This window comes from Micromesistius poutassou, assembly GCF_964030765.1.
Source record: "Micromesistius poutassou genome assembly, chromosome: 2".
NCBI lineage: Eukaryota > Metazoa > Chordata > Actinopteri > Gadiformes > Gadidae > Micromesistius > Micromesistius poutassou.
The window spans coordinates 11,417,503-11,443,016 of NC_140272.1; the positions used below are offsets into that span (position 1 = coordinate 11,417,503).

The window sequence follows — 25,514 nt, forward strand, 5'->3', positions numbered from 1 at the left end:
AGATTAAGAGTCTTCAACCAATGTCTGCTCTGCTCCAGAGAAGCTTGCGTTAGCTTAAAACCTTATCTAACATTTTGCAGACCATCCTATCAGAGGACCAGTCCCTGCCACGGTTGTCCTTATCAGTACACATATATCCATGCTACAACCTGCAGTGTAAAATAAATCATTTTACAGCAGGGTTTTCACACTGTGTTCCAACCAACACACATGCCCAAGGCACAAGCGTGTAGATTCAAGATTACATTTGTTGTGTGTGTCGTTGTGTGTTGTGTATTTTGCCAACTCTCCTTTTCCATTATGTGGAGTCCAGCGCTTGACTCGATTGATTTGATTGATTTGCAATACAAATTCCTAAAAAAATATATTACTATTGTAGTCCACACAAGAGTTTCATTATTCTACAACTGGTAAAGTATCCTTAACCCCATCTTAAAACCCTTGCTTTCATTTTAAGTTTAAAAACGACTGTAGACCACTGATGCTCATTGAACTCCCTGATATAGTTGACACACAGTAGGAGCACTCAGAAAACTCTACCAACAACCCATATTTCAACTTATTGCACTGACATAACCTGCTTTTGACCAGACCCCATGCTGGTTTTGAATATGCCTGCTGTGTTCCTTCACATTCACACACACATAATCATCACAGCATAGCAGCTGACTGTAATCAAACAAAAGTCGCACTAAATAAACCACCGTCTATGGAAATGCTCCTGATTAATAGGCAACTCATTCAATGGCTATTTTTAGATAACATTCAAATAAATGTGCAAAGTTTTCGGTTGGTGTGATTATAGATATTCACATTATGTATAAATTCAGCGCAAAGGTCAGCTAAGCTTGTTGGAAAATGATGTGATTGCTGCATTCTTACCAAAGGTTCTCATTATTGGATGGTTTTATGGAAATGTTCTTATAAAATGCTAAATTTACATAATGCAATTCTTGAGGGAGGTGATTCAAATGTTGAAATTGTTGTATTGAATATTGTAGCATCAAATTATGATTATCTGCAGACATGTGAGATGGATTTTTAAGCAAAATTGCCTCAACATAGCTTCACATGTTCACCTTGTTAACACACATCCTGAATTCCAGAACACCAATCTAATTAATTATTCATATTATAGAGTAAGATTAGACGACTAGTTCTACTTAATTCACCTCTTAAGGGAGATTTATGTGTGCTTCTACCTTGGAACAGCAGGCTTGACAATTTATTTATATTATCGTTGAATTATCACAAATTATCTATGAAATATTACTAATTTACTAAACCCCTGTATGCTGTATGTTTCTTACTGTAATGTTTAATCTTAATCTCCTAAGTAGACAAATGAGAGGGGGATTTGTTCATAGGCTTTCTATAATGATTTATAATTAATGGAAGGCCATGAAGTAATTATCTTGTTCATGTCCACCTACTGCATTGTAAAGGCTGAATGTAGTGTATTTTGTTGAAATACTCCCATAGGTTTTAAGTAAATGATTAATGGCATAAGAGAGAAGCGATATCTGGGCTACTAATTTATTAGAATCATCAAGTCCTCAACGGGTGGGGTTGACAGGGTTTCTCAGAGTTTATCTGTGTGCAGGGGGAATGTTTGCTGTGGGAAATAATACATTTCCGGGGGGGTGACATCATTCAGCTGTGTTGTGTGTGTGTGTGTGTGTGTGTGTGTGTGTGTGAGTCAACCGCCACAGCGACATCATCGGCGCTGACGCTAACGTTGATGCACAAAGCTCCACAGTGGACACTCAATTTGCAGTCGATCACGACCCCTGTCACTTTCAGCATTCTCTCTCTCTCTCTCTCTCTCTCTCTCTCTCTCTCTCTCTCTCTCTCTCTCTCTCTCTCTCTCTCTCTCTCTCTCTCTCTCTCTCTCTCTCTCTCTCTCTCTCTCTCTCTCTCTCTCCACTAAAACGAACACCAGGTGGACCCCTGCTCGCTGTCAGTCTTGTCTGGGCGTCTCCCCCTACCTCATGTTTTTCATTCTCCCAATTGATCTGCCCCGCAGCGTCTTCTTAGCAAGCCCTGCTCGCTGCAGTGTCTTCTTAGTGCGCTAGCTTGCTGTAATGAATATTGAATGAAGCCGTTGGCTTGGCTTTCACTGACGCAACTCCCAGCGTTTAATGATGTTGCATTGCCGCCATGAGACCTGGTGAGCGCACACGTTCCTTCCAAGCCTTGTTTTCTCCCTTTTACTGACAGCGACAGTCAATTTAGCCTCTTTTGTGTGTGTGGGTGCTTGCGTGTGCGTGCTCTGGCATGCAGCTTGCCATTGCTTTCTCATTACGTTTTTGCACATTTTGTTGATCTTTAATTGTTCCTTGCTTTGCCTCTACCCCGTTTCACAAGTCCTCTACAGTCAAGAGCATCTTGGGAAAATTGGCATGTTGCGATGGTTCACATTTTTGTAAATTGAAGTAGCAGGAAATTTGATTCTGGCACTATTTTCCAATCTCTTGCAGGTGGGGTTTGCCTGTTAGCTTTGCTGTTTTCTTGGTTTGAGCCCAACAGGATCCTTACTTCCAGCTTTTAGGGTGTAAAGCTCTGCATCTTAGCCCTCCTTCTGTACCATATCCACGTCATTATAGAGTCAAATCCTCCTTTTTATGCAGCGTTCAAAGTGAGAGAAAAAAAATAAAAATTAGTTATATAGTAGATCATGCTGTATTTATTACACACACACACACACACACACACACACACACACACACACTGTTTGTATACTTGGGGTAAAGAAGGCATCATTCAGTGTAAGTTGTTGTTTTTGTGCCAGTGTTGGGATGAGGTTTTGTTTATGTGGTGGGATGAAGGTCAGGTTGCGTGTGTGTTGTTGGGGTGAGGTTGTGGGTATGTGATTGAAGGTCAGAGTTTGATGAGGTGCGGAGCAAACCCGTCTCCAGCGGTAGTGGTATATCCCTGGGTGGATGGTGTTGGTTGCGATAAGGTACCGTCAGGTTAAGGGAATGAGATTCAAGTGACTTTATAATTCCTGAAGAAAATAGTTTAGTTTTAGTCACCTAGACCAGTAGCCCGCGTGCTAGTGTGCAGGATTCCAATAGGAATACCTCATCACCCACAAATAAAATTCTCCAACCACACTAATATTAATTGTAACCTTCCCTCCAGCATGTGTTCTCTAAAAACAACCCGCCTGTTAATACTGTTGCCTGAAGATGCTGTACACACCTCAAGTTAAGTCAAGGAAGACACCTTACATTAGCTACAGATTTACACACCTCAAGTTAAGTCAAGGAAGACGCCTTACATTAGCACATTACTGCCTTATTTTTATAGTCCCTCTTTCATTAGCACCTCCTGCGTTCCTTTTATTCACCTTCTCTATTCTCTGCACCTCCGAGGTGTCATCTGCGCTGCAAATAAACACGTATAGAGTGCACGGCTTCTCATAATGCCAAACAGCAATCACACTCACGCACAGGAGGAACCAGCATCTGTTCTGAGTAATTGAGTTTCAGTCACAGCCTTGGCAGGAGAGAGTAATAGGCTTTTGACACTCAATGTGGTACAGTCTCGAGCTGTAGGTTATCGTCTGCTTCTGCCGCACTAAATCCAAATATGAACTTTTGTTCAGATCTCCTCCAATGTGGGGAAAAAAACGGGGTCAACTGTTATGAACTTGACATGGGGGAACAGACACCAGTAAAGATGCTACCAAACATGTGTTTAGATGTTTAGACCTGTTTTTATGTTGTTTATTGTACCAGTAACATTGAACCCAACAATTTCAAGCATACCAGTGGTTCACCTGGTGCTTGTACTGCTCTGCTCTGTCTCTGCACAGTCACAAGGTTGACAGGTGAAATCACCAGATTGGGTTCAAACAGAACCGCTCACTTTTTGAAAATAGTGGAAGAGGTAACCCCCATTTAAACTGCAGCATCTGTGTTGTGTCGGTGCTATATTGCATCCTCCACTGACATACCTCATCATCATTCACCATGCTTGTCCCATTCTCCGGATCAAATAATTGGTAGTTTATATTTTTGTGGCCACCAGATGGCAGTGTTGAAGTGTGTTTTGTGAATTGAGGACCATGAAGCAGAATTGATAGCTACTCTGCACAGCAACATGTGCTGAGCACAATCTTCTGCCGCTTCTCTCTCTCTGTCTGTCTCTGTCTCTGTCTCTGTCTCTGTCTCTGTCTCTGTCTCTCTCTCTCTCTCTCTCTCTCTCTCTCTCTCTCCCCTTCTCTCTCCCCCTTTCTGTCTATCTTGCTCCTGCTTGCTCACTCTCTCGCTCTCTCTCTGTCTATCTCGCTCCTGCTTGCTCGCTCTCTCGCTCTCTCTCTGTCTCTCTCTCTGTGTGTGTGTCTCTCTCTCTGTCTCTCTCTCTCTCATGTTTATATTGGGGGGGGGGGGGGGGTGAATGTAAATGTAGCCATGAATTTGTATTTGTAGTGCCAGAGCACTGCTCTTAACTGGATCCAAAGAAGGGTGATGAAACCCAGTGTGGAAGTCAGACCCAAGAGCGCACGCATGCACGCACGCACGCCCACACGCACGCCCACACGCACGCCCACACACACACGTTTACTTGGATGAGATAAGTCATTACCCTTTTGATCCCTAAGGCAATATTCAGGTTGATTAAAGCACATTTGAAATTAGCTAGTGAAACAATAATGACGAAACCGTTGGAATACAATTGTGAGCTTGTCCCCTGCTTACCAAGGTGTGGCCTCAGTCTAAGAATCTGCACTATGGTGCAGCTTTTCCAGATTTTTAGTGACTTTGTGTCTCAGCCATAAAGCATCGACACATGCACTAATAGAATTTTGTTGGCTGGTTGTTATTTTCAGTTCAGCAAGATAGACATAAAGTATACCTTGCTTTAATCGGTAATTGAGTGCTTTGTGGCCAAGACATGTGCTTCTTTTTGTTTGTGTACATAAATGGTGTGTGGGTGTGGGTGTATGTATGTGTGAGTCTCCCAGCACTTAGGGGCAGCATGTCATTGTCATTCTCGCAGGGAACACCTGCGACGGAGGATCGGAGTGATGCTGTCATTAAAGCAGGAAGCTGCCGGGGCAGCCGGCATATGGCAACACTACGCTAGCTAGCTAGCGTGGGGATTTGGACAGGAGGAGTCTGTAGGAGCTGAGAGGCAGGGAAACACACTCCCCTGAGCGCAGCATGCTAATGGATTACAAAGTCTGAATCATGACAACCTGCCAGCTGAGCTAGATGGCTAACGCTCCTTGTTAGCCAAAGACAGAGCTAGAGGAGAAGAGGAAGCGATGCATCTAATGTGGACGGGGAACAGCACGGCATGCACAGAGAGGAGGAAGCTGGAGGAGTTGTAGACAAGAGAGAGGGAGACAGACAGAGAGGGGTGAGGGAGTGAGAAAGAGAGACAGCAACAAGGGAGATGGGAAAGGAGATAGGGTGGATCATCTTGAAATGTAGTGGGTGAATGTCAGCTCTCTCGCCATAGACGGCTTTTAAGTCTTCGGATGTGACATACCTGCAGACACACCGAGCCCATACGCACACAGCATATATTATAAACGCACGCACATACATGTATATGCACACAGTAACACCCCGATACACGCACACACTCAACAGTGAACTTGAAATAGGTGTCAAACACACATTCACACAATCTTAACCATATTTATCCGCTCATCAGCGGTAATCAGAATCATGAAAGCTTTTCTGCATGTTAAAGCATGACAGCCGCGTCCGTCTCTCTGAGCAGCACGTGCGTTCACCCACACCTACCCACCCCTCCCACAGCTTTGTGAGGAGCAGTAATTACTGATGAGCAGAGCATAGACCAGTTCAAGGAGAATGTAATTGTTTGAAGAACAATAAGAAAAATAGATTATGTGTGTGTGTCTTGAGCATGTATGTGTGTTTGTGTATGTGTGGTGTGTGAGGGATGGTGGGTTTGTGTGATTGTGCGTGTGGTGTGTTAGGGGAGGGAATAAAGGCTAAATGCATCGGAGAGGAACAGCGCTCCCAATGGTTATGCATCAAGATGGAGGACCACCTGGCTGACAGTTATTGTCCACCCGATATGGCAGCCATGGATTTCTCCCATAAAGGGAATCAAACATACCGAATTAAACACGTGAAATAAAGTCAATTGTTAAACATGCCTGTCTGAGTAAAGGTTAAATATGCAGGTGTGAATTTTCTTTTAATTTCAGGCGGGAAATGGTAGACCCTATTTATTAAAATATATGCATTTACAAGGAACTCCACCATTGATATGCAAATTTGACACATTTCACCCGCAAATTAGATTGTGCTACGTCCACAACGAACATATGGCGATGGTGTTTGATGTGTTGAAAACGCTGTGCAACGCTATTGCTCAATGTTCTCATTGGGAACTCTGCTTCATCGTCTGAAAGGTTATAAATCACACAGCCGTAATATAGAGTTTTCCCGATTTGTTTGTGTTTGTTTGGGCTCATCAGCAGAGCCCTATCAAGGTGTTCAGAGTAACCAAGTGGGAGTATTTAGGTAGCCAAGATGAAAATCCTCTTTGAAAAATTTCTTGATGGAGGGCTAAACAATTTAACCAGAGAATATTTTTCAATATTCAACATAATTTCCCACTCATCAGAAAAGCCTTTTCATATCCTCTGATGGACCACTTTACGCGCTCTGTTTACTTGCAACATTGTCGAGTGATTTCTTTTAAATTCACCTTGTATTTTCGCCTGATGCTGGTGTACTGCGATTGGGACCGAATTAATTTTGCAGCCTGTTTCTACTCAGACTGGGATTACTCTGTCTGCCTCCTTTCTCCTTCCAGCATCCACTCCCAGCTTTTCCCACCACTGCCACACCTTTAAATGCCATCACACTCTCAGTCTGTCTCCCCGCCAGTCTGCAGTGGGTTAGCAGCCTGGTGATGAAGTGCTAATTCATTTAGCTTCCCCCAGCTATGAGAGGAGAACACACTTTTAATGAGCAAACAGCTACGCTAACCAATACATGGCCTCTGGGGATTTCTGTGTGTGTCGGTGTTGGGGTATGTGTGCGTGCGAGTCTGTGTTTGTGTGTGAATTAACTTATGTGTGGGTTCATGAGTCTGTGTGCACTTGGTGTGGGTGTGAAGGAAATGTCATCAGCACAGTATGGGTTTGTGTAAATGAAGTGTGATGTTCGTTTCTCTTACTGCGGAGAGACTTAACCTGTTTGACTGTTGCTCCCTCCCAGGCCCTCGCCAGCACTGACCCCTTTTAGTCTGTGCCGCTCCATAAGGGTCCTAAAGACACAAGCCTTTATTCTAACTGTGTTGATTAGTAGCCCGACTGGCAGGACCCAGTGAAGAAAGCCTTACTAAAGTGTTAAGGGTAACACATCCATCTGGTTCACTTTGAAACGGCTGCTACAAGGCTGGATTTCAGGTTCAGGTTACTTTATTTATACCCGTAGGTAACCTTGTTTTGCAGTTTAAAAGTGGGCTTCCGTTACACGGTTTCAGACATTGCATACACACAAACACAAATGGGACAGTCACATAGGTGAAATAGTTAAAGTGATCCAGTGCTAATCCCAAATAGGACATTTAAAACTTACCAGCATAATTTAGATATATTAAAAACCAGATAAAATGATCTAAAAATCAACAAATTAATAAATAATACATAAAAATATATGCTCCAGATATATTTTGTGCTTTAAAGGCTACTATGTATTTGTCGTGTATAACAAGCCTTCCTGTAGGTTTATGAGAGTAAAATATTAAAATATATATGTTGTGTTCAAGTTTGCTTGACAGCCCACCGGGCTATCAATCCAACATATTTTAACGTGAAACAACAAAATAGTTGAACCAAGCTCACAGTTAGGTGTGTTCCTGCGGAGGTCCTCAGGCTCCAGAAGCTTCTGCCTCTGGTGACATTCAGGGATGTTCTGTTGTATCTTCGCTGTAGTATCTATTGAAGAATGTGAGCTATTTACATTTAGACAACCACAAGCCAAAGAGGTGTGTGTGTGTGTGTGTGTGTGCGTGCGAGTATTCAGTGGTTCTCCGGTGTGTATGTAAGTGACTGTGTGTGAGTGGTTCACCGGTGTGTATGTATGTGACTGTGTGTGAGTATGCAGTGGTTCTCCAGTGTGTATGTGACTGTGTGTGAGTATGGAGTGGTTCTCCAGTGTGTATGTGACTGTGTGTGAGTATGGAGTGGTTCTCCAGTGTGTGTGTGTGTGTGTGAGTATGCAGTGGTTCTCCAGTGTGTATGTGTGTGTGTTAGTATGCAGTGATTCTCCAGTGTGTGTGTGTGAGTATGCAGTGGTTCTCCAGTGTGTGTGTGTGTGTGTGTGTGTGTGTGTGTGTGAGAGTATGCAGTGGTTCTCCAGTGTGTGTGTGTTTGTGTGAGTATGCAGTGGTTCTCCAGTGTGTGTGTGTGTGTGTGTGTGTGTGTGTGTGTGTGTGTGTGTGTGTGTGTGTGTGTGTGTGTGTGTGTGTGTGTGTGTGTGTGTGTGTGAGTATGCAGTGGTTCTCCGGTGTGTCATGGGTACGGTTCCATGCCGTACCCATGGCGCGCCACACTGGAACCCCATGATGAATGTGCTGAACTCAGGCCGTACCCTTGGAGATCCGATGTGAGGAAGCTGTCAGCACATTAGCTCTCTATTCATTTCCCCCGTCTCTCTCATCTGTCTTCCTGTGCTCCGCTATCACTCTCCTGCCCTCGCTCCCGCTCTTGTTACAAAGCCAAACCAGTAGTTTGACTGTGCAAACCGCCTGCCAATGACATAGCCAGGCCTAATCCCAAACCTACATATATTTTCTCTCGCTCTGTCGTTCTCGCTCGCGTTCCTGCACTTGCCCTTCCCAGCCCATGGTTCCAAGTATAAAGCCACGCCAAAAACCTCTGCTCCCCAAACACACAGATTTATTCAAATGTGGCATTTGCATAAACCAGTATTTACATAATTGATTTCCAAGGAAGCGTTTCTTCCCGAGCGAGGTGGTGTTTGAGACCAAAGGTCCTGTCCTCTTAGCGCAACAAAGGCACACACACACACACAGCAGCAGCACACACACACACACACACAATGTCACAGTGGCACTATCTTTTTCTCTGAGACACACACACACACACACACACACAATGTCACAGTGGCACTATCTTTTTCTCTCTCACACACACACACACACACACACACACACACACACACACACACACACACACACACACACACACACACACACACACACACACACACACACACACACACTCAGACCTCGCACGCTGCAGGACCACTGGGGTTTCGAGTCTAAATCAAGCGTGAAGCAACGCCAAACTGGTGCATCTGGTGACCCCCACACTACAACCAGAGCAAATAGGATCCAACCATGCAGACAATATCTAATATTGACTATTTAGATGCCTCGGCTCTGCATGTGTGTGAAAAAGTACATCAATAAAGACAGCAAGTAGTTAAATATACAGAACATACCTAATTGCATTGTTTAATAAACAACATTTATGAATACAATTATAGACTTTTTGGATTATGTAATATTTATTTTATGTACTGTTTCATAAAGCAGAGTTCAGTGCTTAACATAATTTGGTGCTTTAAAATATAATAAGCAATAATGAGTTTGATTGATGATAGAGATTGATGATTGAGAGTGATGAGAAATTGTGTGTGTGTGTTTGTGTGCGTGCACATCTGTGCATAGGAGGTGGGTGGGCAAGGACAGCCCAATAGTTGCCAAGCTGAGAAGAATAACTGAATCAAACATTTGGGTGTGGATGTTTAGACAATAGGAAAGATGGTATGGATTCAGAAGACGTTATACTCATGTGGATATGGCATGGGCTTCATGTCCCCAAGCAAAAATGTATTTGGCTTTTTCCAACTTTCTCAATGCTTAAAAACTATTTTAGGGTCATCACAAAGAATCTGTCGTCATTTTTGCACATTGGATATCTGGCCTTTCATCAGAAAATTGGTTTGACTTAATATCCAATATATGTTTTATACAGCTGTTTTTGTAGACTATTGATTTTTTTTATTGGGCATATGCTGTCAGTGTACAACCAATACCAGTGTACACTCACACACCAATGTCAACAATCCAAGTCTTTTAGCAACAGATTGTTTTGTATTCCGGGTCCCAGAGGAGCAGGTTGACTGGATGACTGGCTCCTGTAGCGATAGCAGGCAGTCCTGTCCTCCTTGTTGTGACAGCAGGAGGGTTTAGCACTCAGTCCTGGAGGAGGCACAGGGAACCAGCAGGTAGACCAGAACACAACATCACACAACTTCATGATGGCAACCACAACGGTTTCCAGTTCTCCAGTTCACCGCTCATGAATATCTACAAGAGTGTTTGGAGAGAACAGGTGTTCTATGGTCAGCTTGTGTCCTTGGTTCTCACCTGGAATCTGAGTAACAAGTCAATACTGGTTATTAGATACCCGCTGCGTTTGTTTGTATTATGTAAATGTCTCTGTTGATACTGGCCTTAAAGATGATGGATGAGCCTAGAGAAAGACGGTAAGAACAGAACCAGTCCAGGGCCCGGTTTGCTGTGGCTTTAACTTAGTTGAACACGATTTGTTACAAACACACACACACAACTTGCCTGTGTGTGTGTGTGTGTGTGTGTGTGTGTGTTTGTGTGTTTGCGCGTATGAGTGTGTGGGTGTGTATTGTCTAGTCAGGGGAATGTGTGTGTGTGTGTGTGTGTGTGTCCGTTTCCATTCACCCGCACATTCTAGTGCACATCACCATGTAAATGGTCCTTCAGCACTTCTGTGAGCTCTCTGTTGGGGTCCAAGCATACAAATAGTTGCACGCACACATTCACATGCGCTCAGTCAGAAGCATCAACTGAAGTGTGGGGAGGTTAAACAGATGGTGTTGGCTTTGTCTGACACAAACACGCACATACACACACGCACGCCCGATCAAAGAAACCATGGAAAATGGCTGTGTGAGTCAGATCATTTAACTGAATGGTGTTTTTATAAGGCATGCTAACATTAGCTCTATCCACTCCATCTATTGCTGGGTTGGGAGCATTTGGCTTGACTGGCCACTCACACCCCAATGTGTTGTCATTCTTGAGACGGCCGCACACTGGTGTGTATCATCACCATGCAGGAGTTGCTTGGATCCCCATATGTGACTATATGCTAGACATCCATCAAACAGCAGCAGGAGGGATAGTGTAGTGGATCAGATGTTTGACCCCCAGCTGGACGGCACTGTCCCCAATCCTCGGGCAAGAACATGTCATAAGTCGCTCAGAATAAAAGTGTCTAATCTGATTGGTCAGCTAGACCTTCAGAATGTGATCAAAGAAGTACGACAGCCACCTAGCTTTGCTCAAATGGAAAATGCCTCATCACCAAGAGCATTATTCCACAGTTGATTCAACCCATAACATGGCGATACTAGCCTAAGAATGCATGTGAAATGCACCTGATCTCTAGAAAGCATTAGCTCAAGAATGCTGGCCGACCCTACAACAGGGACAAGAAAACGCCTCCATTGCTATGACGTTACAAAGGTCCATCCTTTTGGCTGGAGTTATAAATGATCATTTGTGTTGCATAGGAGTCTACCAATGTGACCACTAACAACGGGATACGACTAACAAAATGGGATTTGTTTTGAGAGTGAATTGCTCCACAAAATGATTTTATTTTATATCTGTGGTATAATTGCAATATTACACAAGAGGGTGTTCTTTACCGCAATTATTGGCACTCCAGTGATGCTTGTTTGCTTTTGTTAAGCACACCCTCTCTTGTCAAATGGCTTTAATAACACACTAAGATGTTTCATAAATGTAGCCTCCCTTGTGGCGTTCACGGTGGACACACATAAACAAATACTGTACACACCCACACAGGTATATACCTATATACACACACATATATAGGTATTTTTCTTACACCGCATACAGGCCATCTACAATATGCTGCCATAGTTAATTGGCCAATTAAGTTCAAATGTCTTTGAATATATGCAAGGAAAAAATACTCTCTATCCTCTTAGAGGATAAGATATTATTTATTATATTATCTTGTATTTCATCTATAACTTTATTATGTTTTTATTGACTCAATCAACTGACATTAAAATATGCCTCTGCGGTGCTTTGAGCATATTGTTTTTGCTTTGTAAGATAAACATCTGGTCGATAGTTGTATACAACCGTTGTTATTGTTGGACTTGTAGCGTATTGATAGACATATGTTCATTCATAAGAACTGTTAAAAGCAGAGGTGTCAAAAATCACACCTTTTGAAATGTTATTGACAGATCAGTATCAAGTATTTAACAATGCCGTGCCATACATTCATAATTATGTACAGGCTGCGTGCTCATGAGTAGAGGATCTTGGGGCCATTGATGCTGCAGGCTCTTTTAAGGGGGACCTAGGAGATATTAATTACAACATTTGACTGAATCTTAAAATATTCACCATCAGAATTGTCAATTGATTTTGTGATTTTCTTATTGTTGTTGATTCGTTCTACCTGTTCTACCCTAACTGGTATATTTTATATGGTCAAATAAAAAGGTTGCAAAATAATAGTTAAACTGCAGCTCAGCCTTTTCATGTGCTTCCTCATTTTATGTAACACAAGGTCACTGCACTCTAGAGACGCGCCACGTAAAAAAAAAAGGTTCCTAGAAATGCGCTTCAAGGTGTGCGGCCCTGGAACTGCAGCCTCCGTTATTGCAGGAACATACTATTGTATGAGACCCCAATGATCCATTGATCAGTTCAAAGAGATCAACCGATATTTGTCAACAATATGTTATATTATTGTCATATGTTTTCCGTATTTCTGTCTTAATTTAATTGGATGCAAAGTTGTTTATTACTTGGTGTGTAAGGTGTGTATCATATTGTGATATCTAGCAGAACAGACTTGGCAGAAATGGAATATAATATTCATTCATCATTCAAGTATGTTAATATTCTATAATTCCATGAATATAAGCATCCTTTTGTTTTCTTTTAACTTAAAAATGGAGATAGCATATCTACAAAGGGGGAGTGGGTCCTTTTGCATGGAGCCCACCATTTAGTTATGTAATTTTAGAGACTATATAAACAAAATACAATACATACATTTATCAAGGAACCTTTTCACTTGACACTTGGCTTCTCCATGCTGCCCTATGTGATTACGTCATTTAGTACCTTACAGACCAACAAAGGCTACCGCAGCTTCTCCAACGTGGTTGGAAAGGCCGAGGTGAGGGGGTGGGGTTATTCAGTTTGTTGCAATATTTAGCTTCATTGCTTCATTGCTTGTTAGGGGTAGGGGTAGGGTACGATGCAGGAAAGAGAGTATTTAGATGCATTAAATGTGGCAATGTGGTGGCAGCATTGAGGGGGGTGAATCCAGGACACTGGTTTCATTGTTAAGCCCTCAGGAGGTGTTGTGGGCCTAACTTAACGTAACATGTGTGAAAGAGGGTGCCCACTTGATAACCCCAATGAAATTCTGCTTACTGCATACTGCTGTATTTACTGCTGTTAGTTGGGCCATTTGTCTCGTGTTTTTCACCTTTGGTTGGTAGCTTAGTGGCCAGCGTGCTTATAAGGTTGGTTTGGGCAGGGGCTTCTGAATATATGTTTTCCTTGGATTTTGGCACAAGGGATTATAACATCTGATCCTGTGTATTAATGAAAAAAACACTAAATCCTACACACAGCACCTTTTAAGAGAACACAAAGATGATTCTCTGCACATTTCACACACCATTAAATAGACAATGTTGAAGATGTGCTCCTCTATCAGCTGCTAGGATTTTCTTGGCATAATAGGAAGAACGCTGCTTTCCCTTTTGGCCTTAAAGTGGCCCCTCCCAGTGGTTAGCACTCACTCATTCAAAAAACAGCAGCCAAAGCCAACATGTTAGATTAGTGCAAAACTCTACAGCCCGAGGGGAGGGGAAGCTCAAACGTACGACAACAGACAAGGGTTGTAAAGTCCAAATGTTTATTTGCTGTGAAATGAGCAGAGGCTGGTTGATGTGGAAGTCCAGCCGGGTTAGGTGTGGAACGGGGAAAGTGGTGTCGGAGGACAGCGCCACAGAAGTGGGAAGATCTGGATGGAAGCAGAGGGTTAGAACCCGTCAATCCTTAAAGTAGGAACAAAGAGACATGGAAGTCAAGAACGCAACATACAAGCTAGACTGTTTGACGATCTGGCGATGAATGGTTGGGACGCCGGGGTTGATAAGCAGGAGTTGTTGATTATGATGATCCACAGGTGTGTATGGTTGAGTAGGAGACGGTGGAGTCCGGAGAAACTGCAGTCAGCTAGCTCCGCCCACAACAGGAAAGAATAGACAGACCGACAAAACACACAGTGATCCTAGCTCCCGCCAGGATCTACAGCAGACGGCGTAACATTAATTTCATTATTAATTTCTCTCCATCTCCAAAATGTACAAATATCACCCCTGGTTTAACTCCTTTTTTTGTCATTTGCTTTCGTATACATGCACCGAGTTTTATTTTTATACAGCTGAACACGCTGAGTATGTAGTTGGCTCTGACGAAGCAAAAGCGTCCTTTTATGCCCCTCTGACCAGGGTAAAGGGAGTTTGAGTTACTCCCTTGGAGTAACTAAAATGAACACAAGATTTTACTCTGGTCCGGAGTAAAACTTTAATAATAGCATTCAATATATCATGTTTAGGGTGAAATTTAATATGAGAATTTTGCTATTTGTAGCTATCAGTATGTACTACAGATATACCTCAATACTTACTTAATATTTCTTATAAAAACTTCTTATAAAGAGTTAAACACACTGTCACTGATCCCTACTAGTTAGTTGCGTGTGTTCAGTGCCTTCATGTTATGTATTTGCTACTCAAAGCCTATTACCTAAGCCTATTGATGTCAGCAATGTAGCTTTTTATTTTGAAAAAGGTCAATTAGTTAGTGTGTCCCTCAATGTGCCTGTTATTTTATAATGAATTCATTCCTCATTAACATGTTCAATGCTGCAAGTTATTTCAGTATTCAGACACATACAATCTTGCTTAATTAAATCGTTCATTATTAATTAAATACATCGTAGCTGTGGTTTAGCACCATGAACGCACATCGAATGGACAAGATGAGAAAGGAATTCAGAGCAGATCATAAAAACTTCTACAGAAATATATGCAGCCATCCCAAGCAAGATCACACAGCCAAACCTTAGCATCGTATTTAGTGTTGCATAAAATAAATCCATTCATCTTGTCACAGGACCCCTTCTTGTGTGTGTTGTTCGAGCAGCAAGCTTTTTAAGGGCTGTTCATAAAAGGATCTGCCAACAAATTTAGTTTTTCTTTCCCTTCAAGATTTTCTTAAACATGTTGACTCGGTTTTTCCTTCTTGGTCTAATAAGAAATGGTAATTTCTTATTGGAACATATAATCAGAGGGTCCGTGGGTGTCTGAGGACATAAACACATTTCGTTGCTTTAGGATTGAGTGTATCGCAGATATATCACTGGGTATAACCTTGCCTTGCATTCTGAAAGAGTCAATGGGTGTTGAGTCATCAGCATCTGTTTACATAAAGACATTAATTATAATAATTCATCATTGCATTTGTATAGCACTTTTCAATGCACTATAATCCCCGTGTGTGTGTGTGTGTGTGTGTGTGTGTGTGTGTGTGTGTGTGTGTGTGTGTGTGTGTGTGTGTGTGTGTGTGTGTGTGTGTGTGTGTGTGTGTGTGTGTGTGTGTGTCACACCTCATCCACTACTTCCAGTTCTGTAACATTATTACATTAAGAGTGAAACATTTCCAATGTGATTTTTCTCTACACCTGTGGAACTTCCAGGCTACCTTATCGTGATCAAAGTCAAGTCTTAGCTTCTTCAGGTGACTGGGATAATTTGGGACATTGACTGCTGGATGTTAAAATATTCACGATCAGTCACAATCCATTGAGCGTTTTCCAATGTCAATGACAAGAATATGGCCACGTTTCAACTCATTCTGCTGAAGCCTTGATCTCCACCCTAGCCCCCCCTCCCTTGGGTTCTCCAAACAGACAAACATGTTGTCAACGCACTGTGATTGGCTGCACTAACTATGTGTTTTCTGCTGTCTTTTCCTCTTTCCTTCACCATAATCTTTTTCCTTTGTTTTTCGCCCCTCCTCCTCCTCCTCCTCCTCTTCTGCCGCTCCCTTCATCCTCCCTGCCACACGTGTCATTTCTATCTTTATCCTTCTTCTCCACCTTTATGTTATATGTGCTCTGTGGCTCTCCTGTTTTTGCACCTTTCTTTTTTCTCATTATCCTGCACCTTTCCTATATGTTACCATCCCCTCCTCCTCTCACGCACCTCCCTCCTCTTCTCCTCCTCCGTCTCCTTTCTCTTCTCCTCCCCAGCCAGCCGAACTTGATGCTTGGGTAAGCAGCACTACCAATGGAGGTGTCAATGATGTTTGTATTTTTTTTGGTTGAAACTCTCTCTCTCTCTCTCTCTCTCTCTCTCTCTCTCTCTCTCTCTCTCTCTCTCTCTCTCTCTCTCTCTCTCTCTCTCTCTCTCTCTCTCTCTCCTTCCTATTGCTCTCTGTCTCTATCCTTTGCACTCTCTCTCCCTCTCTCCCTCTCTATTTAAATGTCATGTTTTTGTTGTGCATTAAAGCGGGGCTGTGAGAGCATGGCTGCCACCATTCCACACAACAACACTTTGGGAGCTATTCAGCTAGAAAATTACACATCATCTGTGCTGCTGGCAGAGGTGATTGTTACGTGTACCGCGCATACACACACACACACACACGCACACACACGCACACACACACACTCAGGCACACATACACACACACAGGCACATATAGGCACACATACTCTCTTTCTTACCCCCTCTCGGCTCTCTCCTCTCGCCCTTTTTTTTAAATTTCAAACACACACCACGGGCACACGCAGACACACACACGGCTTTAAGTGTGGAACAGCTGCTGCAGAGAAGAAGGGTGGATGTGTGGGGAATGCGGTATGCAGATGTGCCTCCAACACTGAAAGAACCGCTGGGAACGTCTGCCTGTTAAGTTGGATACAGTTAGATGGGACATGGGAAGGTGTGTGTGTGTGTGTGTGTGTGTGTGTGTGTGTGTGTGTGTGTGTGTGTGTGTGTGTGTGTGTGTGTGTGTGTGTGTGTGTGTGTGTGTGTGTGTGTGTGTGTGTGTGTGTGTGTGTGTGTGTGTGTGTGTGTGTACGTGAGATAGAGACAGAGACCTGCATGAGTGTATGCTTTGATTTATGTGTTTTCTGCCCTGTTTGTGTGTGCGTATGCACGCGGTGTGTGCGCATCTGTGGACACACTTCCCATTAGAAACAGTGTCCTCAAAGTCCATGCTATGCAGTGCATGTGTGATTCTTATCACACGGTAATACCCAACCAGACGCCAGCAATCACTCCTCATTATTCCTTAAAACACTGCTGCCATGCTTTTATCTTGTCCGTGTATGGTCAGGCATTTATTTTCGGCTTTGTGTCTATGCATTGGAGCATGGATTGTATATCGACACTTACACACAATAGCACACAATACACACATTCTGCGGCTTGGATGTGGAATAATACCCCATTTACCATTGTGTTCTCCCACCCAAAGTGTCTCTGCAGAGCCCAGTGGTTCTGTAATCACGCAGCACATTCTTAGCCCAGGGACGGTTCACTTTGTATTTCCATTAGCGGAAGACAATTCATGTCACAGTGTCTATGTTATAGCCATCTGTTAGGCCCGCCGTGTCGGCTTTCACTGTGCTAAAATGTAGCCAGCTCCCCAGTTGAGCATTGACTGAAACTCATATCAATGCACATGGGTAACACGGGTAGACGCATAGTGCATATAATGTAGGCGCTCCAGAGGATGCCCTCCACCCCGCTCACTGACCCTCCCCCAGCTATCCCCGCACCTACGCTAAAACACCAGACAATTTCATAAACAGCTGCATCTGTCCCATCTCTGGTTCAGGATTAAGGCTGGAAAACAAGCTTTTTACCAACCTAAATACCTGCCTGTGTTTAGGGTTTTAAACTTTGTTCTTACTCATTTGCAACAATAGCAACAAGTTTGTTTGTTAAGGAAATGATCTTACTTTGCCAGAGATAGAACCCAGAAGGCCATCATAAAGGGGGATACAGTTCAGGGATACAGTGTGACTGGAGCTTTTCCTCATTCACCTGTGATGATCCATACTGCACGTGTTCCTGTGCACACCATTGCGAGACTTTCCTGCGGCAAGAACGCAATGTGTCCCAGCTTTAGCTTTTGCCGATATCTGTCTGTGGACACAGACACTTGACTTCCCCACCATGTATTTATTGGGAGGGACGCCGTGGTACAAGCGGAGCTCTTGTATAATCCTGTGGATTATATTATTAGCTGTAGCAATTCTTTGCAATTCTGAACGCAGCGATGTGTGTAGTTTAAATAGTTGAAAATTGTTGTTTGGGGAAAAATATGCTACAATTTCAACTGGTGTGAATTGACTTTCAGTATCCCCGATATTTAGTTCCGACAGCGTATGACTTATTCTCCCTCACAGTGGGCAACCAGTCCGCGTCGAGTGGTCGCGACGAATATTCTCTTCTCTTACAATGGGCAGCGGGTCCACATGTAGTGGTCTCACGTACCGTGTAGCCGATGCTAAATACATGAGCTGATTTAGAGAGGGCTGAGGGGACTGATGAAGGGGGTGATATGTGGGAGGACGGACTGAGTGTGTGCTTGTTACTCAGGAACCACTGATTACACTCTTGCAGGCTGCTGCCGTACATGTGCATCGTGCTTCTCATCTTTTTCTACCTTTTCTCTGTTTACAGATCTGCCTCATCTCTTAATTTCCTTGCAGCCAGATTACATCAATTGTGCTTCATTTTCATGTCTGTCATACATTTCTTTACATGTTATATATATTTTTTACTTTTTTTTTTTTTTTAACCTGTTGACCAACTATTTTTTGCAGACTTTTTATTCTGTAGTGCTGTATCAAGAATGACAATGATCCCTGCTGGATCATTGCCATTACCAACTTGACTACAATTTCTTTTAGAGTGAAATCTTGTTCTTTTTAATGCCTGCCTCCTATTTCTTCTTCTTCTTCTTTTTCTGCTTGCCTGCCGCTGTGCCTGCCCTGGGCCATTCCTTAGCCTATCTGCTCATTCGTTATAGCGCTTCATCACATCCTAACATCCTGAACCTTACCATACAAGATTCTGCAGCCCCGTGCCTATGTAAGTTCTGACACATGCATAGGAACTATCCTTTTTATAAATGTTAAATGTATATGTGAAATTGTGGTGGTGCAATGCAACTGCATTTGCATTATATACGTTCATAAGAAAACAGAACGATAAGGCCTTAATGACATGGGCAAATACATATACATTCTTAAACGCGTAATAACAAGTTTTACTGTGGCCATTTTACTCCAATAAGTAAGGAGATATACAGTCATTTATGTTTGCCTCAGTTAATCGTTTGAGCTCAATGGCGCTCTGCTTAGCTTGCAACTCCCTGAGCTGCTGCTTAGCAACCATCTTTCATTTAACCGATGCCACCATTAATACAACAATGAAAGAAGGATTTCAGTTTAATGTCTGTGCATGTTACCTCCCCACCACCCCATTTAAGGCCAGGTGTGGATGTAATAAAACGCACGTATCCTGATAGTATTTCTCGAAAATGGTGTTTAGATTTCCCAATGAAATGCACACAGCTGTCCGGACCCCTCCTAAATCCCCTATAAACCTGCTTCAATGCAGCACTTAGCTCGGTTGTTGCTTAAATACACACAGTTCACATGCCATCAGTGAGTCAGAGGCGCATCCTTCACCCGTCTTAATTTCCTTTGTCCCCTCGGTGCTTCTCTTGTTTGTTGTTCTCTTCCTTTTACTTTCTCTCTTTCCTCTGATCCTCCTCCTCCTCCTCGTCTGGTCATTCTTGCCTCGTGTCTCACGGCCCCCTTGTCTCTTTGTTGCAGGCCAAACAGCTGGAGAGGAAGGAGCGTGAGTTGGCCACCATTTCAGCCTTCTACAAGGAGCAGCTCGAAACCCTGGAGAAGAAGGTGAGGATGATCCGTTCGCCGCTGTCAGTCGATCATCGCGTCACAAAGGCGTTTAGTCAAATGGTTGGTTGGACACAAGATTTAGTTTGGCAAAACGGAAACTCCTTTTGCATTCCTTATCTGACCCAATACACCGAAAGCGTAAGTAACAAACAAGGGAATCTAGCACAGACATACTAAGAACAACTTAAAATGTCCTTAAGTAGTTTACACCAGATGACAGCTCATGTTTAAAACCAGCCTTTTAAAGAAGCTGGAAATCATTTAGCCACCCAACTGCTACATCATTAAAGTAGCCAGTCCCTTTAATTTCTCTCTATTTGGTTCTAACCTAACCCCAATCAATCAATTTCAGTGACACATTGCTACTGCGACTGTCTGACCAGAACGAAGGGGAAAGAAGCATCACACTCTTTCAGCTGCCCTGAATTTTCTTTTTAAAATAAATGTTAAGCCAGGATGTGAAAACGGCGGACAGACAGGAAGGTTCCAGAAGGTGATTCTAAGGCTGCTGATGGTACAGCACTCAGCAACTAATCAAATATTGCAGACCTTCTCTTATTGCCGCTGCCACTGCCTGTCGCCAGCAGCCTAACCCGCTGCCTTTTGAAAAATAGTAATAAAGCGGGGAGTAGGAAGTGGTTTGTTGTGTGCTTTTAAGAAATTATGACCTACGCACCTTCCTGCTGAGCCTCGCTGATATGGTTCACCCTCGTAAAAGCCTCTTGAGCAGTCACTTAATAAATGTTACTCCTTCTTTACACAGTGGCCCCCATTCCGTGGGTTTCGCCTGGTGAAAATAAAACACACACACAATGTCCGCGTGGAACGCATAGCTGAGTGTGTGCGAATCAAGGGCAGAACAAAGCGCTGAGTGCTTTTGAGGAGGCACGGAGCCAGCGTCGGCAGGCTGAGGCGTGTACGGAGCTAGGGAGCAGGGGGAAGGGACGAGAGAGGGGAAGAAAGGACAAGGGACATGGGGGGGGGGGGGAGTGGTTGGTCAGTTCATCCTCCTATAGTACAGAAACATCACAGGAACGGAAACGTTTGTTTCAGCTTGATCCATCGGACTGCGCTGGATTGTCTTCCGACATTTGGATGAAATTGAGAGTAGCGATGATCGCGTTGCATTTAAAACGGGCTCTGTGCCAACCTTAATTATACAGACCACGCTGTGTTTAAACTGAGGTTAATATTTCCAGAAATATAGTCATCCCACAAGCATACTTATTTTTACCTCTGACACAAGGCGGTGCTCCGGGTCAGTCGGCGCTATAAAATTGTCATATTGACTGTAATAAAAAGATTTGGTGGTTTATTCGCTAGTCGTTCTGGTGTGTGAAGGTTTTACAGCTGAATTACTTTCCACTGGACGTAACATGGCGATATTCACCCATTTATTTTCAATGGCGCCGTGCTGCCGGCCACCCTCCACCTCCAGCTCCTCGTCTCCTGTCCCCTGCATGTTGGCCAGCGGGGCCCATCAAACAGGCCAGGGGTCCTTATCTGGGTCCTTGCACATCCCCCAGCCCTCTGTGTAGACCTTTTACATAGCCCAGTCTAACGGACCACCAGCCCCGTTACGGCCAGCCGGCAGCCCCTACAGTCCCACGTTGGACGGAGGAGCAGACTGATTGTGGAAGGACCGGAGGATGCTCTATCTTTTCTCAACTCGCTGTCGCCGTGTCCCCTCCTCTTTGTTATGCTCCTCTTTCTACGTCCTTGCTCTCGGCCGGACTGGCGTGTGGTGGAGGGTAGCGATTGTGAGGGAGGCAGGGAGGGAGGGGGTGAGTGAGTGAGTGACTAAGTGAGAGAGTCAGAGAGTCAGAGAGGGAGCGAGAGAGAGGGGGGTACTGAGGGAGATGCGATGTGGACTCTGCTTTAAGGGTTAGAGAATCTAGCCCGGCGTGGAGTCCATCTCCCTCGGTGCGCCCCTCATCTCCTTCATTCTCCGTCTGTCCCTCCATTCCTCCTTGCTTTACTTTCGTCCCCCCCCCCCCGCCCCCTTTAATGTGGAGCTCTCCCCCTGTTGCTCACTCCGACCTGTTTCACACTCCAGCGACACTCCTTTTAAATGGATCCCTATTATAATATTCATGAATGGAAAGTACAAACTGACTTTGCTTCATTTTTTATTGTTGGCATATTTTGTCATAAAAGAGCACCCTCTTTTAAAAGTTTGTCCGACACCTTGTCCTACAGACGCCGCCATTAAAACTGCATCAACCACTTGATTTATTTGGATATGACGCTACCTGTCGTATATCAAGGATAATTCGCCCTTTCTGACAACAAATTGTTGCCAGCCGTCTTTTTTGAGTCTCTGGGCTGGATGATTGAAGCCGTCCTGTTGAACTTGTATTGATTTCTCCAACCTAGTAAATGCCTTGCCCATTAACGGATAGCTCAAAGTCAAAGGTATGTATGTACACGCACGCAATATAGTTTCATGTCTTGATGGTCAGAGCGAGAGGCTCAAGCCAAAGGTAGCATCAGACAGATTAGAGACAGAATCCACCGGTAATTGGTGTTTGATTATTTTAATCAACATTTCACCCAGCTGCCCCATCTAATAGGTGGTTAAATTGGCTCATTTTGTGTGTGTGTGTGTGTGTGTGTGTGTGAGTGATGAAGTCATCATTAAATACATACATACATACACACACACAGTGTCCAGTTTGCTAAAGGGATGACAGGCAACAAACAACTCTCACTGTGTTTGTCTAAAAGCTCTGGGTGCATGGAGTTGTGTGTGTGTGTGTGTGTGTGTGTGTGTGTGTGTGCGTCCGTGCATAGGGGGTGACCGTGAAGAGTGCGTGTGTGGCCTGTGACAGCTATATTTGCCTGCTGCCACTTTAATGCTAATTGCAATCGTGAGTGGCCAACTCATTGTCCAGCTTTAGCGATCCCCTTCCTCCCCATGTTGACACAAAGAAGAATTAGGACTGGAGGCATTCACAAACATAGCATCCCTAAGAACACACACACACACACACACACACACACACACACACACACACACACACACACACACACACACACACACACACACACACACACACACAGTGTGTCCGTAGTGTACTATTGATCGCGCAGTGTCTCCCCCGTGTCCCGCATCCCTCTCTGCGTTCACCCCGGTCACGCACACCCTCCTTAATCTCTTCGTCGTGTACAGGTGGAGCATCGCTGTCTTCCATCCCCTGCGACTTTGTAAACAAGTTTCATTTTAAAATGCACCGCCGTTAATCCCCAACCCTCCCCCCCCCCCCTTAATCCTGCTGGCGTCGGGAGCATGAAGCGCGAAACACGTCTCCCAGCGTCGTCGTCGTTAAATCCGGACATCAGTGCATCGGAATCCGCTGTCGCTGCTCGGGGGCCATTGAGTCGATGCTGCGATGCAAGAATCAAATCACACACGCACACAAAGAGACTTGGTACATACCTGCATGTCTGTGAGCTAAGACACACATGTGCACGCACACATGCACACACGCACACACACACACACACAGACTCAGGTTAATCCCTCCAATGAGCCCCTGTGAGCTCCCCCTTCAACACCCACTCTCCCCCGTCGAGGGTTATCGTTGCCCTTCTCGCTCCTGGTGCAAAACGACGTGTGTCTGTGTGATTGTGCGTGCGCGTGCGTGTGATTGCGTGTGCGTGTGTGTGTAGTGGGGTGATAGAGCTGCTACCTCTCTGTTGTCACAGGGAGCAGACTAGAAGCTGTTACTAGGGTAACAACGACTCAGACATGCACATGCACTAGTTCTCTCTAGTCCCCGTCCCCCCCACCCCCCACCAGTGGGAGGTGCTGTGCTGGTTTCTATTCGAAGCCGATGCTGACACCTGCCATCAGTGGCGTACTTAGCCCTTTGGGGGCTCCAGGCAAAGGTGACCAAAGTTGTTGACGGGGGGGGGATGGCGGATGGTGTAGCGAAGTTGCATGATTGCTTCGCACGTTAGGGAGCGCGTCAATGCGTGAGTAATTGGACATCCCGGCGCTGCTATTGGACAGGATTTTTATAAAAACAATATAGATATGGGGAAGAAATATAAAGACGGTATTTTGGGGGCCCCAAAAGGCCTCTATGGGGCCTGGGGCTCCAGGCAAGTGCCTGGTTTGCCTAACAGTACGGTCCGCCCTTGCCTGCCATACAGTGTAGCGTAGAATACATTGTTAGATTGCCGGCGTGTTAATGATGGGTCGTCCTATGCAATTTGCCTTGAACTCGTATGGATATTGGATAATATACGTGGATCCTCTTTTTCACTGTGCGTGTGTGTGTGTTGTAAAAGAAGCAAGAGGAGGAGAAAATCTAGGTTGGTCTACATTTTGAACCGTTTGGCGAACATATAGACAAACACAGCTCGTCCAATCCGGTAGCAGTTCCCCGTCACCTCCAAGCGACGGTTAAGCTTGTTTCACAATGATGGTATGTAATGACGGTATGTAAGCCACTTTGCACTTTCAGCCGCTCCAGCCCAACTTCAAACGAGGGGGGGAATCTCAGTTCACATTTCAGAGCAGCCACTAGGCCCCGTGATGCTCCCACTGCGGCGTTCCCCCTCTGCTCCATAATCCATGGGCCCTGCAGATTTGGATGTCTCAGCGGGTCCCCGTGTCCTTTAGGCCGCTGTAGCCACGGTCCCACGAGGCTGAGCACACACACTTTGAACTTCTCCTCCTCCACCATGTGTGCACCCACTTACACCCTGGCCGCAGACAGAGAAAGGCTGTCACTCTCGCTATCAGTGGGCGAACTCTTCCGCTGGAGTTCCCACAAAGAGCCATATGTTGCGTTGTCTTACTCATCCACTTTGTATGTCAGTCAGGCGCGTTCCCGGAAGCAGGCGGTGTGCCCGCTCCAGCGCAGGTTGAACCGCTGTGAAATGGTGTATATTTGATCAAAGACGAACATAGTCGGCGAGAGCAAGGCACTGTTCCAACTAGGCGGTCACATCGAATTCAGTGAGCGATCTCAGTGAGATGAGAATTGAACTCCATTAACGATGACAATCAAATGTTGTTAATATAAGTGTTTAAATTGTTAAAAAAAACTGTCCACTCAGCAGCAAGAAGAACAAGGGCCAAAGTGGACGTGATATAAGGTGATGAAGCAATAGTATCGATCAACTCATTATTGATCTAAACATTTGGGGGTACTGATCCGCAGTGTGATCGAAGGCTCATTTTGAGTCACATCCCTAACCAACCCCCATGCATCTTGGCTCTTCCCCTTGGTCCATTTTGTTGGTGCATTAGGTACCATGGTGCCTTCAGTATTCAGCAATGTCAGAACTTATGTGAATCATGTGGTGTCGTTTCATGTTAACCACAGTGACATGAGATTGATGCTTAAGAGAGGCGCTGGCTGACCTTGTTAAGTCCTCACTTGAAGCATTCCTTTCAAGGATGCATTCGGAGGAA

At 44.4% G+C, this 25,514-nt stretch overlaps 1 protein-coding gene across 2 annotated transcripts in view; it reads left to right on the plus strand.

Moving 5' to 3' along the window:
* Positions 1 to 25,514, plus strand: part of chchd6b (coiled-coil-helix-coiled-coil-helix domain containing 6b) — a 79,650-nt gene that overhangs the window by 4,347 nt on the left and 49,789 nt on the right. Inside the window, exons 5-6 of one of the 2 annotated variants that reach the window (XM_084463740.1) lie at positions 16,394 to 16,414; positions 20,000 to 20,083. In XM_084463740.1, the coding sequence (XP_084319866.1) occupies positions 16,394 to 16,414; positions 20,000 to 20,083 (105 nt within the window). The remainder of the gene's footprint in view (positions 1 to 16,393; positions 16,415 to 19,999; positions 20,084 to 25,514) is intronic. The other variant, XM_084463741.1, reaches the window with a different exon arrangement.